At 36.0% G+C, this 18,659-nt stretch overlaps 1 protein-coding gene across 1 annotated transcript in view; it reads right to left on the bottom strand.

The window, feature by feature from the left end:
• The window catches only part of SIGIRR (single Ig and TIR domain containing), a 119,830-nt gene that overhangs the window by 78,166 nt on the left and 23,005 nt on the right, over window positions 1-18,659 (bottom strand). Inside the window, exons 4-6 of the mRNA XM_053720510.1 lie at window positions 15,058-15,188; window positions 14,523-14,663; window positions 1,648-1,791 (exon numbers count right to left, since the gene is read on the bottom strand). Of these exons, the coding sequence (XP_053576485.1) occupies window positions 1,648-1,791; window positions 14,523-14,663; window positions 15,058-15,188 (416 nt within the window). The remainder of the gene's footprint in view (window positions 1-1,647; window positions 1,792-14,522; window positions 14,664-15,057; window positions 15,189-18,659) is intronic.

Genomic DNA, 18,659 nt, shown 5'->3' with positions numbered 1-18,659 from the left:
TGCGGAGCGCATATCAACGTAGAATCTAGCACAAACTTACTTCACCACCTCCATCGGAGGCAAAGTTTGTAAAACTGAATTGTGGGTGTGGTGAGGGGTGTATTAATAGGCATTTTGAGGTTTGGGAAACTTTGCCCCTCCTGGTAGGAATGTATATCCCATACGTCACTAGCTCATGGACTCTTGTTAATTACATGAAAGAAAAATTTATATACTTTAATTTGGGGGAACTGGCCCTTTTTTTTTTTTTACTTGTAATGGCTGACTATTTATCACGCACCCGCAAACAGGCGAATTTGCCCCTTTGCAGGTGCACAATAAATTAGCACTCCATTTGTCTTTAATTGCAATCATTATCAAACATACTAATAATTTTTTAAGCTTTATAGTCTAAAATTGGGATTTCATCATTGGGATTTCATCATTCATTAACATTTTAATTATGCAAGGAAATAATTGCTTTATTAAGATGTAAACTGTACAATTGAAAATAGTTCAAAAGAAAAAAGGAAAAGAGCACCGGCATTTTGTAAAATACAAAAAGTTAGTTTATTCCTTTAAAAACCAGAAAACAGGTTACAGCATATAACCCAAAGGACTGATTTGTAGGTGTGGGTAGCCACGTACCCTTTGGCTGATGCGTTTCGGCTTCTTGCCATATTCGTAGCTAATGGGTACCTGTGCTTACACCCTTAAGTACTAAAACACACTCTCTCATAGGTAAAAACAAAACGTGACTATACAAACACACCTACACATTAGTGTTAAAAACATGCCATTTTTGAGGGCTTTGAATTACTACCCTTATATCCTCTAACCTTAGTCTCCTCCTAATATTATTTACCATCCTAACCTGAATATTGTTCTTTTAAAGAATTCCATATTCATAGGGTATTTTAGAGGGGGTAAGTGAATAGTAGGATATATGTTTGGAATTGATGGAAAAACAGCATATCCATATCTGCTGTCTAGTTAGATTATGCATTACGGCTACAAAATTATTATTACTTAGAGGTTATTCACCATAAGGGGAATTAAATTATCCCTTTCTGGGACTACTACTTATTCGAACCTATTATTACCTCCTAGATTCATACTTTACTGGTATAAAACCTGTACAATTGAAAGCCACAAAATATTTGTGCAGCTAGGTCTTGCAGAAATGGATCTCTGATGAAGCGCTTCTGAGCATGCGCGAAAAGTGTCAGATCTTTCACACCTGCCCTTCCACATTATGTGTGTAGATACTGCAAAGTTTGAATAAACACACTTTCATTGAAGAACCAGTCCCAGCATTTTTCTTTTTCTTGCAAAAATGCTCAAGCTGGGTTATTAAGTGGTAAAAACATATCATGAATTAGACAATTAAAACAATCTTGAAAACTGGTGTGAAAAATGATTTTCTAATAGATAAGATTATTTTTATTAATAGCTTTCACAGCTTAAATATCTGGCAGGTTATTCCACCTAGTTATCTGACAAATCAGTTTATTTTGATGGATTTTAATAGCTTAGAATTTAAGAACTGCTAATTACACCTTGATAACTAAAGAGATAATCTAATAGACCAGATTTGTCAGTAGCTTTGTGCCAAGAGTTACAGGGTTAATAGTAGTGATATCATCTGGGGTATTGGTAATATTCTACCTGTGTTGGGCAGAAGGTTCCTCTCATCCAAGTGCAGTTTGTATCCGTATCTGTTCTCCAGATGAGGTTTCAGAATAAAGTTGGTGAATTTTGTATCAATGTTTGAGGGGCAGTAGGATACGTAAGCGTCAAACAAGCGGCCATCTACAAAGGATAACGAGCCTTGATTAATATTCAAGCAATGTTCAGGTGTATCTGAAAGTGTTGTATTTAGTGGTTATGCTGCTCTAGGCACTGAGAGAAGCTCCCTAATTCTAACAACAATGTTATCTCGTATTTTACCTTATATGTTTCCCAGGGATGAATAGAGAGGACAAGCAGCCCTGCTAGGCAGCTAAAAAGGTCATAAATAAACTATATGGAGTAGTTAGAAGGTATCATGGAAATAGCTAAGTTTCAACAAATTATACCCAAAAAAGGTTTGTTACATTAGTCTAAAAAACAAAGACTTCACCGCAGTGTCACCAATAACACTAGGTGTGAGATTCTGACTGGGATCCAAAACCTAACCTGGACAGTTCCCCTCACAAAGCAATATACAGGGCTACCTGATATTTGCCTTTACATTTACTAGATTTATATAAATAAGGTGACATTCTCATTCCTATGGTTTTACAGATGTAGAATTCCAAAACCAGATTAAAATGCTGGTTAAATAAACTCATATTTGCCCGTTTCACTACCATTTCTTTAGCCAACAGTGTAAAATGAGTCATGGCAAAAAGACCTGATCAAGTATGCTTTTCACTAAACAGAAATTCCTATAAAATGTTTATAATATTCTTACTCTCCTCCAGCCATCCTAAAAGATGCAGTGAAACAAATGTTAACCGTCTCTCTTGGAGTTTGTCATGTAAAGTCCTTTAAGCAGTGATTTTAAACGTATTATCTTGTTAAAGAGGTTAAAAGGGCACTAACATGATACACTCCTGTCCTGCGCTCTCCTGATGTCAATTACAGCTCTTCTATCTATATCACCAAATATATATATACACACCTAGCTATACCAGGAGCTGAGTTTCAGAATGGTGAACTAAAGTCCTGCTCTTTGCCCCTAGTTGCATACAAAAGAACCATTTATTATGTTTTAGTTTTTTTTACAAGATGTTGTTTTGTTTGCAGAAGCAACAAGTGTAACTATTTGTCACAGTACTATATGGCTGCTGAGATCTGACCTGTACTACATCACTAACTGCTGATGTTCAGTGGCTCATCACAGGAGTCAGAAGTGAGCCATTCTTAACTATATGTAATGAAGTTGTTAAAGGAAATTCATCTCCAATAAAATGATTGAATGTGAGTTACAGTACAAGTTATATAGTAGTGTTTATATATGGTATGATCATATCTAGTTTATATGTCAGACAGTCATATAAAGCCCACACTGTACGCTTGTAACTCCATTCTATATTGTGTACTAGATTCTATATTGTATATTAGATTCTATATTGTGCATTAGATTCTATATTGTGCATTAGATTCTATATTGTGCATTAGATTCTATATTGTGCATTAGATTCTATATTGTGTACTAGATTCTATATTGTGCATTAGATTCTATATTGTGCATTAGATTCTATATTGTGCATTAGATTCTATATTGTGCATTAGATTCTATATTGTGCATTAGATTCTATATTGTGTATTACATTCTATATTGTGTATTACATTCTATATTGTGTATTACATTCTATATTGTGTATTAGATTCTATATTGTATATTAGATTCTATATTGTGTATTACATTCTATATTGTATATTACATTCTATATTGTATATTACATTCTATATTGTATATTAGATTCTATATTGTGTATTACATTCTATATTGTATATTAGATTCTATATTGTATATTACATTCTATATTGTATATTACATTCTATATTGTATATTAGATTCTATATTGTATATTAGATTCTATATTGTATATTACATTCTATATTGTGTATTACATTCTATATTGTATATTACATTCTATATTGTATATTAGATTCTATATTGTATATTACATTCTATATTGTATATTACATTCTATATTAGATTGTATTATTTTTTTTCTTCTAAGATTAAGAGGAGCAAATACCTATTAGATTCTCCTGTCGTGTTTAGTCACCTAGATCCTCTCTGACTGCATAATCTGGCATTTTTATCACTGTATTGTTTTTTTTTTACATTTTACAACTCTTTTAAAAAACATTTTGAGAAGATAATAAAAATATGCAAGAAACCAAATCTCTGCTTTGATTGTAAAGTTGAGAATTGAAATTTGAAAGTGATAAATAAAAAAAGGGTAGTTAAATAGATCTACAAGCTAATTTGAAGCTGCTACACCTAAAAGAATACTATACTCCTCAAGAAATAGTGTGATTGAAAAACAGGGAAAAATGGGGAGGGTGGTGCTAGAAATTGTAAAAACGTATAGATGTTGTGAAACTAGTATGTATTGTATCACTAAATATATACAAATGAAATCTAGGTATTTAAATAGTAATCTGTATCACTGAATATATCACATAAAATGCATATTAGGAATAATGACCAAAAAATTGAGATAGGTAATAAAAATATAAAATACAAATATATAATGCTAAGTACATATATCAGATAAGACACCGGTGTCCTCACATAAAATTTTAAAAAGATAAAAATCAAATCCAATATTTGGATAAAAGTTACAATAACACGATATAGGTAACAATGATGTATCACTGATTTATCCTAGTGGGAAAACGTACTGATTATATCAGTGGAGATGAACCTAAATTAAAACGGTTACATTTTGTCTCAGAAAATGATACAATATCTATTCATATAACAGAATGTCTATAGCACATATATGCTAAAAATAACAGAAGCGTGAGGATAAGATATTCAATAAAGCATTTGTGTTGGCTGATTCATTAGATAAACAAATTTCCACAAATAGTTATCAGCAGATTTGTTGTAACTTGGGAACAATGAAAACAGTTTATAACCTGTTGAACTTTTGATTAAAAGATGCACAGTTCGTGTAAAATTGCTTATATCATATTGAGAATTTTTTTCTCAGATCTTCAGATGTATTTAAAAAAGCGTCTTATTTAGGATGGATGTGCTTATACAGATATAGATATCGATATCCTAAATCTGGCCTTTCAGACTTCTAATAGGATATTATTCACTAACATGTTATTAATCATGCCGGTTACGGCGTCTGACCACGCTGTGACGTAGGTGCGCATGGAAGAGCTGTGGCGGCAGTGAACGGCTGAGCACGTCAGCAGCAAGCGGAGAGGAGAGTGGTGACAGCCTCAAGCAGTAATTACAGACAGCCGATTGACACTACGCCTCCGGCTCCCCACGGCCAGCATACACAGAAATTCGGAGGCAAGCAGGAAAGCAGTCTGGGTCTGGCCGAACACGCACACCTACCTCTGTCCGTGGCCTCAAGATCTCTTGGCAGGAGTATCCAGTCTGAGAAATAGCCGGAGCAATTCGGAAGGGAGGCCGCACAAGCTAAGCAACATCATAGCTTGGACCGGTAAAACCTAACATAGGCCTAATAATGTCTACTGGCCACAGACAGTTTAATTAGTATATGTTTCGCACTAACAAGGAATATAAGGAGTATAAGCGGGGCCTCTTTTATTTTATTGGAACAAGCATTATGGTATAGCCCCTTGGCTTATGTATTTACAGACACAGGTATTTTAAGTCTGGTAGACCTTGGAGGGTGAAGAGAGTTTAATGGGGCACAAGCAGTAAAGTGTTGTATACTGATGGAGGTTAACAGTGGCTTGGTATGCCATTAATTTACAGAGTAAGTCCCTCTTAGAAGCTGCCAGTGAAGCTACCTGATTCTGCCTGCTCTCTGAGGAACAGTTTGCTAATTCAGGCAATAAGGTGTTGAGGAGCAGGGCCAGTTGCCAGTCTGGAGGAACAGGGGAGGGTGAAGAGTTACAAATTAAGAGGGGGAAATAAGGAAAAGGATATTCTGTATATAATTTTACCCCCCAGGTGACATACCCTAGGTCTAAGTCCCTCACCCTGTGCCCAGTGAAGCAGCCCTGTGTATAACAGTAATCTACCCCGCACAGATTTGGGGAAATTGGAGTCAAGAGAAGTGTATTGGTCTGCTGGGAGGGTGAAGAAAATTCGCCATTTGGTGACTAGCATTAAAATTTTCTGGTCGTTTGTTGAAGGGCAAAGCAAAATCAAGGGAACTGTGTTTTGGCCTGCTCATCTTTGGCACAGCTGTATATTATAAAAATTGAGTCTTTGTGGACTTAGTAATACCACATCTGAAAATCAGGAAGTCCCTCACAGACCCTATACCTCACTGTTGCTTATAGTTGATGGACTCTGGTTCAAAAGGACTAGAACGCTGATACATGTGGTTATATTAAATATAATACAGGTCTGATTAGCTATTTGTTGAAATGCTAAAACAGTTCATTTTTGTATAGCATGCTGCAGTGGAGATTGATGTTAAGATCTGCTCATTCAATATACATATAACTGTCTCAGGCTTTTTGGCACATGCACTAATTGTATATAAGACAAAGTGAAATTTATTTATACTTTTTTTTTTTTTTTTTTTTTTTGAAATGCACAAATTTAAGGTCAAGCCCCGGGGGACATCGATAAGTTTGGTTAACCTAGGACATATAGATCTTAGGGGAATATTGTGGTATGTTGCACAGTTTATGATATAATCACGTTTTTATATTTCTTGTAGTTAAATTAGATACACCTTTATGGTACACATATGGAGAAATTTGTACACACAGTGAAAACAAAATCGCCAGTAATGGCTCCTAAAAAAGATAAAAAAAGCAAAGCCAATGTTTTGCAGGATTGTATATTGGAAGAGAGTAGTAGTTGTAAAATGGACACAGACAAGCTTTGATAAAAGCCATATGCGTGGCAATGTCCCCACAATTTGACCAACTGCGCCAAGACGTTCTCACACTCACAAATGAAATACATGGATTCAATAGCAGAATAGAAGCAGCTGAACTGCGCATTTCAGATATCGAGGATAGAATGAATATAGTAGAACAAGATACAAGCCAGCATAAAACCTCATTAAAAAACTGCAGGACAAGGTAGATGACCTAGAGGATAGAGCCAGAAGGAATAACCTGAGATTGGTAGGGGTCCCAGAAACATCAGAATATACCAACTTAAAAAAATTTATCGTAGAGAAATTACCCCTCCTGTTAGATTTGCCAGACCCTAAACGACAGATAGTGATCGAAAGAGTGCACAGAATAGGGCAGGAAAGAACTAGAGCTGATGGCGAGCAGATACCCAGACAAGTGATAGTGAAACTGCTAAATTACCAAGACAAAGTAGATCTGTTGAATGCCTATCGCAAAAAGAAGGAAGTCTTGTTAGAAGGTGCTAAACTATTAATATTTCAGGATTACTCGGTTGAAACAACAAATAGGCGAAAGGCCATGGCCCCTTTATGTACACGCATTATTAAAAAAGGTTTCGAAGCATTCTTATTGTATCCAGCTAGGATAAAGGTCCGTAAAAACAACACCTGGTTTATGTTAAATACATATCAAGAAGTTAACATGTTTTTAGAGGAGAATGAGTAAGAATGTGTTTGGTTCTTAAAGAAGATGAAAGAATCAAATTCCTATAATAGTGATGATGCATATAATTGAAGTTGCTTTTAAGTATCAGTGTATGTCTTTTTTTTTTTTTCCCCTCTTCTCCTCTCTCTTTTGCATGCTTTTCCCCTGTCCCCCCCCCCCTCCTCCGAGAGTGTGAGTCGCATTAGGTCTATGGGACATCCACTATATTATGGAGAATAAAGTTAAAAGTGATTTAAAGTTTCCAGGTTAGTAGAATGACAGAGATTGTAAACATTAAGCTGGTATCCTGGAATATCAGAGGCATAACAAACCCAATTAAAAGAAAAATGGTCATAAAAAACCTTAAAAAACTTAAATGCAATATCGCATTTTTACAGGAAACGTATGTAACCCAAAAGGAAGTAAATAAACTGAAAACAGATTGGGTGGGTGAAGTCATCGCTTCAGTTGGGACTACCAGAAAATGTGGGGTTGCTATATTGCTACATAAAAATTTAAATTATAAGATCATCCAGTTAGAGATAGATGTAGAGGGACGGTTCATTATTATGCAGATAGAGATAAAGGATCAAGTATACATATTATGCAATATTTATGGACCCAATAATCAAAGCCCAGAATTTTGGGAGAAAATAAAAGCTAAATTGACACCATATATAGAAAGTAATCTGATAGTTGCTGGGGATTTTAATCTAGTCGCTCAACTCCCATTAGACAGATGGCCGCTTAAAGTGAGAGGCCTTGGTCGAGAGAAATGCAATATCACTCGTTTCCGAAAATTTAGAAACACGCTAAATTTAAAGGATGTGTGGCGGATCCAGAATCCAGAGTCAAAAGCTTATACATGTAAGTCCAATACGTATAAATCACTATCACGGATAGATTATATATTAATAAATGAAAGGCTTATTGGGATTGCTGAGGCAGATATAAATACGATTATTATATCAGACCATGCTCCAATATCATTATCTTTATCAATTGGTTCTTCTAGTAAAAATAGCCCCACATACCCTTTTCCAAAACATCTATACTCAAATCTTAAATTTCAGAATTGGTTAATAGAGGCCTGGAAAAAGTATGAATGTTTGAATAAGAATTCAGTCAAAAGCCCTGAGACATACTGGGAGGCCTCGAAGGCGGTACTCCGTGGCGAAATAAAAGCATATCTACATAAGTTATGGAAAAAAACTCAGCTTCGGGAGGGACAGCTAACAAATCAGTTATCAAATGCATATAACACATATTTACATACAGCCTCGCCATCTAATTGGCAGAGCTATGCCAAAGTAAAAAAAGAAAGAGATATATTCCTCCAACAAAAAGCTGCTTATACGCTGGCCAGGGTCAATGCAAGATTATACAAGTACGGGGGAAAGATAGGTAAAAAATTTAGCTAATTTAGTCAAACAAAATCGGGGCTCTAATTTCATATCGGCAATATAAGTTAATGGCAGTCGCTTAACACAGTCTAAGGACATAAGCGAAAAATTTCTAGAATATTATACTTCAATTTTTTTATCTAAGGATATTAATGAGGATAATAAAAAAGCTTTTTGGGATACATGTAGACTCCCGAGATTGGATGAGAATGCATGCAAATTTATGTGCGAACCAATTAATAAAGAAGAAGTCACTCAGGCAATAAAAGGTAGCAAGCTTAATAAGGCCTCAGGTCCGGACACATTTCCGGCAGAATTTTATAAAATTCTTATACAGCAAATAACGGATCCTCTATGTGAACTGTTCAATGCATATTACTTGCAAGGACACCCCATCTCGAGTAATTTCAGTGCATCCCTAAAAGTGTTAATTTTAAAGAAGGGCAAGGATGCAGAAAATCTAGACTCCTATTGCCCTATATCCCTGCTCAATGCCGATTATAAATTATTAAAAAGTATTTTAGCAGTTAGATTACAAAAAATTTTGAACAAACTTATCCATCCAGACCAAACTGTTTTTTTAAAGGGCAGGTCTCTCTTTTCAAATTTAAGGAAACTATTACTAACAACAGAATATTATAATATCAGGAAGAAATCACATAAGGCTGATAGGGAGGACAAGGCTATCATTGCTCTTGACGCTGAAAAGGCATTTGATTCCATTGTCTGGGATCACTTATTTACCACAGTTGAACAGTTTGGAATTAGAGGTGCCTTCCTCTCCTTTATACAAGCACTATATCAGAAACCAAGGTCTGCCTTAATTGTGAATGGCAGGTCTACAGAATGGTTTTAATTGGTGCGGGGTACCCGACAAGGGTGCCCACTCTCCCCACTACTTTTTAATCTCTGCACTGAACCCCTGGCTATAGTATTACGCAATTCCATTAAGGGGATTAGACTTGGGGAGACAGACATCCAAATCTCCCTATATGCGCTTGTATTCCTTTTTAACACTAAGGAGAATGTACCTATATTATTGAGTCTATTGAAGGGATATGGTTCATTCTCAGGTTATGCAATAAATGATAATAAATCAGAGATTATGTGGTTAAACAAGACCAGAGATTCTCTGGGGGCTTTGCCCTTTAAGGAGGTTAAAATGGTAAAATATCTCGGTATTAATGTCACAAACTGCCCGAAAGAGTGGTATCGAGTTAATATCGATGGCGTAATCAAGAAAATTTTAGAGGATATCTCTAGATGGACATCATTCACATTAACACTAGCTGCCAAAATAAATCTCATAAAAATGATCGTACTCCCTAAACTTCTGTATATAATGCAGAATATCCCACTTTTCTTACGAAAAGGAGATATAAATATGCTAAATTCTGCATTTAGGAGATTTTTATGGGGAAAGCAAAGCATAAGTTATCGTTAAAAAGACTATATCAACCAAAGGAAAAGGCAGGCTTTGCCCTCCCCTCAATTTATAATTATAATCTGGCTTGTTTGATGAAGATAGTACCAGATTGGCTATTAGATATGGGTCAGCTAGCGCTGCAGGATGTTGAAAATGGCCTCCTTAAACCTCATACCTTAAAAGCTCTAATACATATGAAGCAAAAAGATTGGCCTCCTTTACTTAAAGAGATGTACACTTTTAAAAACCCTATCATAGCCTGGCAAAAATTATGCATGGCTGTGGGTGTCAATTTTCAGTGTTCTAGATATTTACCAATACAAAATAACCCACTTTTCCCCGCAGGCTCTGATACTGAAATTTTTAAGAGGTGGAAGGTAGGGGGCCTAGTCTATTTTGTACAATGTATTGATGAAGATAGATAAGTTATACATTCATTTGCCTCTCTAAAAGAAAAATATAATCTCCCTAACCGTGATATGTTTGGTTATTTCCAAATTAGGCATTTTCTTAACAATACAGCACTCGAAGACTTCTATACAAACTGGGAAATTTTAATTAAAGCTCTGTCCCGCCGTCAGTTTGGCAAAGCTTCCATATCACAATGGTATAGCTTATTATTGCTTAAAGAAGTTGTATATAGCATGGAACGGCTCTGCGAAAGATGGTCATTAGACATCCCGCAAATAGAGCTTAAGACAATCCAAGAAAGTGTTGATAGGGCCTGGTCAGCGACTCCTTTGTTATCCTGGCGCGAATCTCACCTCAGATTAATTAATAGGACTTATATCACTCCAGAGAAGCTAGGGAAGTGGAATAATACACAAAGGTATGAATGTACACGTTGTCACTACCCAAATGCCAACTTGATTCACTGTATCTGGGCATGCCCCAAAGTCAAACAGTTTTGGACAAAAGTCTCATTTTGGCTCTCAAAAATATTAAAGCTTAAAATCTCTCTGAAGGTGGAGGAAATTATCTTTTTAAGGGAATATGAGGGAAGAGAGGGAAACATAAAATTTATTAATATTGTAATCTTATCTGCTAGAAACATCATTTTTTCCTCTTGGAAATCTAACAGAAGCCCTATGTTCACCTCCCTTCTGAACATGTTAGACTCTAAATTAATATATGAACAATATGAGACGCAGATATCTTCTGAAAATGAAATTGCTAATTTTTTCAGGAAATGGGGAGAATATATTCTCTCCAATACACTGGAAGTTCAAAGAAGTCTCATTGCACCCTTTAAGCATTCTGAATGGATTCAGAATGCTGTATTGAGAGGGGAAATTAGCAGTGGTGTAATTGCTTAATCTCTGATGGTCCCGGTCTCTCGGGGAGGGGCCGAAGGGAAAGGGGAAAAAAAAAAAAAAAATTTTTTTTTTGTGTTTTTTTTTTTTTTTGCTTCGTTTTGTTTGTTTGTCTCGTTGTTTGTCTGTCTGGTTGTCTGCTCTTTTTTTTTTATTATATGTCAAAAAAGGAGAAAATGTTTTGAGGTACAGGTCTCTTAATTTTATTTACAACTTCTACTCCAAGAAGTATCACTGGATAAGGTTGCTGAACTCGGTAAAAGTATTTTGCACAGCTTTTGTTCTATAAGCGGTTGCTTATATTTTCTATCACGAAGTATGTACGCTTTTCAATGTATTACTTTATAGATGCATTTGTGAAACTTGTTCCTCACTACAATAAAATAAAGACTTAAAAAAAAAACATGTTATTAATCGTACCTGTTTTCAATATGAGATAAGGTAGATGGTAATCCTTTAGATTGTGAGCTCCCCAGCGGCTAACCCCTCCGGTAATCCTGGGGTTCCGCTCTGCTCCTCCAATAGGCCCCAATGCACTTTGTATATTTCAGATATTTTACCTTTATCCATCCCACGCTGGGAAATAAAAGCCATACAAAGTGCATTGGGGCCTATAGGAGGAGCAGAGCGGAACAAATCTGCTGATAACTATTTGTGTACATTTGTTTATCTAATGAATCAGCCAACACAAATGCTTTATTGAATATCTTATCCTCACGCTTCTGTTATTTTTAGCATATATGTGCTATAGACATTCTGTTATATGAATAGATATTGTATCATTTTCTGTGACAAAATGTAACCGTTTTAATTTAGGTTCATCTCCACTGATATAATCAGTACATTTTCCCACTAGGATACATCAGTGATACATCATTGTTAGAATACAGATTTTTGGTGTGTGTAAAACACACACCAAAGCAGCGCAATGATCTGGAAATAACCGATAGAATACTCTATATTATAAATAAATAGCAATATCTGACAAATATATGTATATATAGTTGTGCAAAATTATAAAGCAACAAAACAAAGTCCAAAAAGTTGTTTTAGATATAAGGACAGTTCTTGATACTTATTCCAAAAATATATTGATAAAATGAAATGAAGCAAAGGATCCAGCAGCTCCTCTGGAACAGGTGATTCCACAGACCTTGGTTGCAAACACGTTTTTCTCTAAAAATAGAGAAGAGAAGAGCGCGGACTCAAATGCAGAGTAACATCAATTTAATAATACACACGACAAATGGCCACTTACAAAATAAAAATATAAAATCGGCATATAATTGAAATAAAACCATAGACTTATCGTCTCATGCCAGCATTCATCTGTGTTGATGAGATGTCAGAGTAGGCTTGTCCCTTTGTATCCTCCTTAGTATTGCCGGATTCAGGTATGTCAGAGTGGGTCCTTGAGGAATTGCCTCCTAGCAAAGTTCATAAAGCCACAATCATAAAACCAATTGTGGACCAAAGTTCTGAATCGATATTAAAACAGGTGACAAGTGAAATGGCAAGCTAAGTGTGCGTTGTAGCTGAGAGTACAAAACGTTCCTCGGCTCTTATAACCTTCAAGCTCGTAGCTGCAGACTTAGAGCTGGGGCGGCTTCACAGGAACGATTAGCTCAAAGGGTGGGCGGGCAGTGGGCAGTGAGAACCGCCCACTGCCCGCCCACCCTTTGAGCTAATCGTTCCTGTGAAGCCGCCCCAGCTCTAAGTCTGCAGCTACGAGCTTGAAGGTTATAAGAGCCGAGGAACGTTTTGTACTCTCAGCTACAACGCACACTTAGCTTGCCATTTCACTTGTCACCTGTTTTAATATCGATTCAGAACTTTGGTCCACAATTGGTTTTATGATTGTGGCTTTATGAACTTTGCTAGGAGGCAATTCCTCAAGGACCCACTCTGACATACCTGAATCCGGCAATACTAAGGAGGATACAAAGGGACAAGCCTACTCTGACATCTCATCAACACAGATGAATGCTGGCATGAGACGATAAGTCTATGGTTTTATTTCAATTATATGCCGATTTTATATTTTTATTTTGTAAGTGGCCATTTGTCGTGTGTATTATTAAATTGATGTTACTCTGCATTTGAGTCCGCGCTCTTCTCTTCTCTATTTTTAGAGAAAAACGTGGATACATCATTGTTACCTATATCGTGTTATTGTAACTTTTATCCAAATATTGGATTCGATTTTTATCTTTTTAAAATTTTATGTGAGGACACCGGTGTCTTATCTAATATATGTACTTAGCATTATATATTTGTATTTTATATTTTTATTACCTATCTCAATTTTTGGTCATTATTCCTAATATGCATTTTATGTGATATATTCAGTGATACAGATTACTATTTAAATACCTAGATTTCATTTGTATATATTTAGTGATACAATACATACTAGTTTCACAACATCTATACGTTTTTACAATTTCTAGCGCCACCCTCCCCATTTTTCCCTGTTTTTCAAAATCACATTAATAAGGAGCTGCTCTCATTGCCTTAGGTAGAGTAGATTGGTGTAATTTACATACTGTGTGGGATCAATGCCCTGGCAATTAACTGCATTGTCATAACCGTGTGGTTCTTTATCTGACCTGAAGCCACAGTGCTGTAGTGTTATCTATTTGATGTGAACAGTTACATTTGTGCTTCATGTGTAATAAAGAGATTCATTAAAAGGGACAGTAGACCAAATTAAATGTTCATGATTCAGATAGGGCATGTCTTTTTAAACAACTTTCCAATTGACTTTTAGCATCAAATTTGCTTTGTTCTCTTGGTATTCTTAGTTGAAACCTAAACCTAGGTAGGCTCATATGCTAATTTCTAAGCCCTTGAAGGCTGCCTCTTATCTGAAAGAATTTGAATGTTTTCACAGCTAGACAGTGCTAGTTCATGTGTGCCATCTAGATAACATTGTGCTCATGCCCATGGAGTTATTTAAGAGTCAGCACTAATTGCCTGTAATGTAAGTCTGTTAAAAGCACTGAGATAAAGGGGCAGTCTATAGAGGCTTAGATATGAGGTAATCAGAGGTAAAAGTGTATTAATATAATAGTGTTGGTTATGCAAAACTGGGGAATGAGTAATAAAGGGATTATCTATCTTTTTAAACAATAACATTTTTGGTGTTTAATATCCCTTACTTACCATTTATTTCTGGATCCCCGTATGTATCTCTGTACCAGAGCTTGGCATTAAGGCGGCACTTTAGGAACAGAATAATTCCAACCACCAGGACTGCGAGAACAGACAACGCAAAGAGGACAGCTGCCACGTGACCAGCCTTATCTGTGAGGTGAAAAGACTTCTGGGTAAGGTTAAAGGGACATTCATTATTTCCACATAAAGAGTTTTGTTAGTTGTATTTAAAACTAAATGCAAGTTCATGTATTATTTTAATTAAGTGTTTACTCTGATTTACATGAAAAGCTTGTTCTCCACTCTCAGGTGGTGTGTACAGGAGTATTGCACAGAGACCGCTTGCTTCTGATTGGCTAATTTATATAGGGGGAGTCTACACAGAGTATAAATGATACATACAACATGTTATTGTGTCACAGTACATGTAATATACACCCACAACCTTCTGTACAATCACATATAACAGGTGAGAACTGATGTATTATTGTTAGTACAGGTGCACAATGCTGTATAAGGTCTCATTAACAAGCACTATAAGTACCTGCCCTGTGCAGTGTGAATGATGCTGTGAGGTTCTGCAGCAAACAGGTGAATTTCCCATAATCCTCTGCGGTTGTAACATTCACATCCAGAATACTGGTGATAAACTTTTCTGACGTGTTCAACCCACTCCTGAAAAATAATATATTAGTAGTGAGAGCAGATCCCTGTGTAGAATTACTCAGTGAACAGTTTCTGTATTAGAGAACCGCTAGTGCTGAGTATTTGTTTAATAGCACAAACAACAACATAATATAGCTGATTCTAAAGTAACCCTTACACTGCTGGAGACCTTTAGCATATCACTAAATGAGTCATTTGCCTTCAATTGGTGATACATTAATTATCACTGTATCTACATTCACTGCGGCACTGTGAGACATATCTAGTTATAGTACTGTGAGACATATCTAGTTATAGCACTGTGAGACATATCTAGCTATAGCACTGTGAGACATATCTAGCTATAGCACTGTGAGACATATCTAGTTATAGCACTGTGAGACATATCTAGTTATAGCACTGTGAGACATATCTAGCTATAGTACTTTGGGACATATCTAGCTATAGTACTGTGGGACATATCTAGCTATAGTACTGTGGGACATATCTAGCTATAGCACTGTGAGAAATATCTAGCTATAGCACTGTGAGAAATATCTAGCTATAGCACTGTGAGACATATCTAGCTATAGCACTGTGAGACATATCTAGCTATAGTACTGTGGGACATATCTAGCTATAGTACTGTGAGACATATCTAGCTATAGTACTGTGAGACATATCTAGCTATAGTACTGTGGGACATATCTAGCTATAGTACTGTGGGACATATCTAGTTATAGTACTGTGAGACATATCTAGCTATAGTACTGTGGGACATATCTAATTATAGTACTGTGAGACATATCTAGCTATAGTACTGTGAGACATATCTAGCTATAGCACTGTGAGACATATCTAGCTATAGTACTGTGGGACATATCTAGCTATAGTACTGTGGGACATATCTAGTTATAGTACTGTGAGACATATCTAGTTATAGTACTGTGAGACATATCTAGCTATAGTACTGTGGGACATATCTAATTATAGTACTGTGAGACATATCTAGCTATAGTACTGTGGGACATATCTAGCTATAGTACTGTGAGACATATCTAGCTATAGTACTGTGAGACATATCTAGCTATAGTACTGTGAGACATATCTAGCTATAGTACTGTGAGACATATCTAGCTATAGTACTGTGGGACATATCTAGTTATAGTACTGTGAGACATATCTAACTATAGTACTGTGAGACATATCTAGTTATAGTACTGTGGGACATATCTAGTTATAGTACTGTGAGACATATCTAATTATAGTACTGTGAGACATATCTAGCTATAGTACTGTGGGACATATCTAGCTATAGTACTGTGAGACATATCTAGCTATAGTACTGTGAGACATATCTAGCTATAGTACTGTGGGACATATCTAGTTATAGTACTGTGAGACATATCTAACTATAGTACTGTGAGACATATCTAGTTATAGTACTGTGGGACATATCTAGTTATAGTACTGTGGGACATATCTAATTATAGTACTGTGAGACATATCTAGCTATAGTACTGTGGGACATATCTAGCTATAGTACTGTGAGACATATCTAGCTATAGTACTGTGAGACATATCTAGCTATAGTATTGTGAGACATATCTAGCTATAGTACTGTGGGACATATCTAGTTATAGTACTGTGAGACATATCTAACTATATTACTGTGAGACATATCTAGTTATAGTAATGTGGGACATATCTAGTTATAGTACTGTGAGACATATCTAGCTATAGTACTGTGAGACATATCTAGCTATAGTACTGTGGGACATATCTAGCTATAGTACTGTGAGACATATCTAGTTATAGTACTGTGAGACATATCTAGCTATAGCACTGTGAGACATATCTAGTTATAGCACTGTGAGACATATCTAGTTATAGCACTGTGAGACATATCTAGTTATAGCACTGTGAGACATATCTAGTTATAGTACTGTGAGACATATCTAGTTATAGTACTGTGAGACATATCTAGTTCTGTGAGACATATCTTCTAGTTATAGTACTGTGAGACATATCTTCTAGCTATAGCACTGTGAGACATATCTTCTAGTTATAGCACTGTGAGACATATCTAGTTATAGTACTGTGAGACATATCTAGTTATAGTACTGTGAGACATATCTAGTTATAGTACTGTGAGACATATCTAGCTATAGCATTGTGAGACATATCTAGCTATAGCACTGTGAGACATATCTAGTTATAGTACTGTGAGACATATCTAGTTATAGTACTGTGAGATATATCTAGCTATGGAATTGTGAGACATATCTAGCTATAGCATTGTGAGACAAATCTAGTTATAGTACTGTGAGACATATCTAGCTATAGCATTGTGAGACAAATCTAGTTATAGCACTGTGAGACATATCTAGCTATAGCATTGTGAGACAAATCTAGTTATAGCACTGTGAGACATATCTAGCTATAGCATTGTGAGACAAATCTAGTTATAGTACTGTGAGACATATCTAGTTATAGCACTGTGAGACATATCTAGTTATAGCACTGTGAGACATATCTAGTTATAGTACTGTGAGACATATCTAGTTATAGTACTGTGAGACATATCTAGCTATAGCATTGAGAGACATATCTAGCTATAGTACTGTGGGACATATCTAGTTATAGTACTGTGAGACATATCTAGCTATAGTACTGTGGGACATATCTAGCTATAGTACTGTGGGACATATCTAGCTATAGTACTGTGAGACATATCTAGCTATAGTACTGTGGGACATATCTAATTATAGTACTGTGAGACATGTCTAGTTATAGTACTGTGAGACATATCTAGCTATAGTACTGTGGGACATATCTAGCTATAGTACTGTGGGACATATCTAGCTATTGCACTGTGAGACATATATAGTTATAGCACTGTGAGACATATCTAGTTATAGTACTGTGAGACATATCTAGCTATAGCATTGTGAGACATATCTAGCTATGGCATTGTGAGATATCTGCATAGTGTTACAACATTAACACCTTACCTCTGTGAGATATATCTGCAGTATATAATGTATTTACCCAGGCCAGCTTTATTATTGGATCAGGTGGCATTTAACAAGAGTGGCACAGAAGGTGAGCACAGTTTGGCTAATAGTCCATTATCTGGGTGCCAGCAGACTCTTGTGTGAAACATTCTACTGCAGAACTTAATGAATTAAACAGCTGACTATGGTTTGGTTTAGTCTGTAGAGGATAATCATTTTATCTTTGGTCCTAGGCAGCACATTGTTTGAACCAGTCCAGGTCTTTACTGCTACAAAAACCCTTACTATTAATTTGTGAAGCAAATCAGCAAATAATTGCATCATTAACACCTTCACTGCTGCAGTGATTTAAAATCAGGTGGTTAACTCTTTAATTGTCAGAAACAAGCTGAAGAGCTGTAGAGTATAGCTGTTATGTCTCTATTAGCGAAGTTCCCCCTAGTGGCAATTCATGGGGTGCAATGGGTCCAGACTCCAGTTCTTA

This window comes from Bombina bombina, chromosome 7, assembly GCF_027579735.1.
Source record: "Bombina bombina isolate aBomBom1 chromosome 7, aBomBom1.pri, whole genome shotgun sequence".
NCBI lineage: Eukaryota > Metazoa > Chordata > Amphibia > Anura > Bombinatoridae > Bombina > Bombina bombina.
The sequence above is the reverse complement of the archived record's forward strand: the minus strand, read 5'-3'. Positions and strand labels throughout refer to the sequence as shown.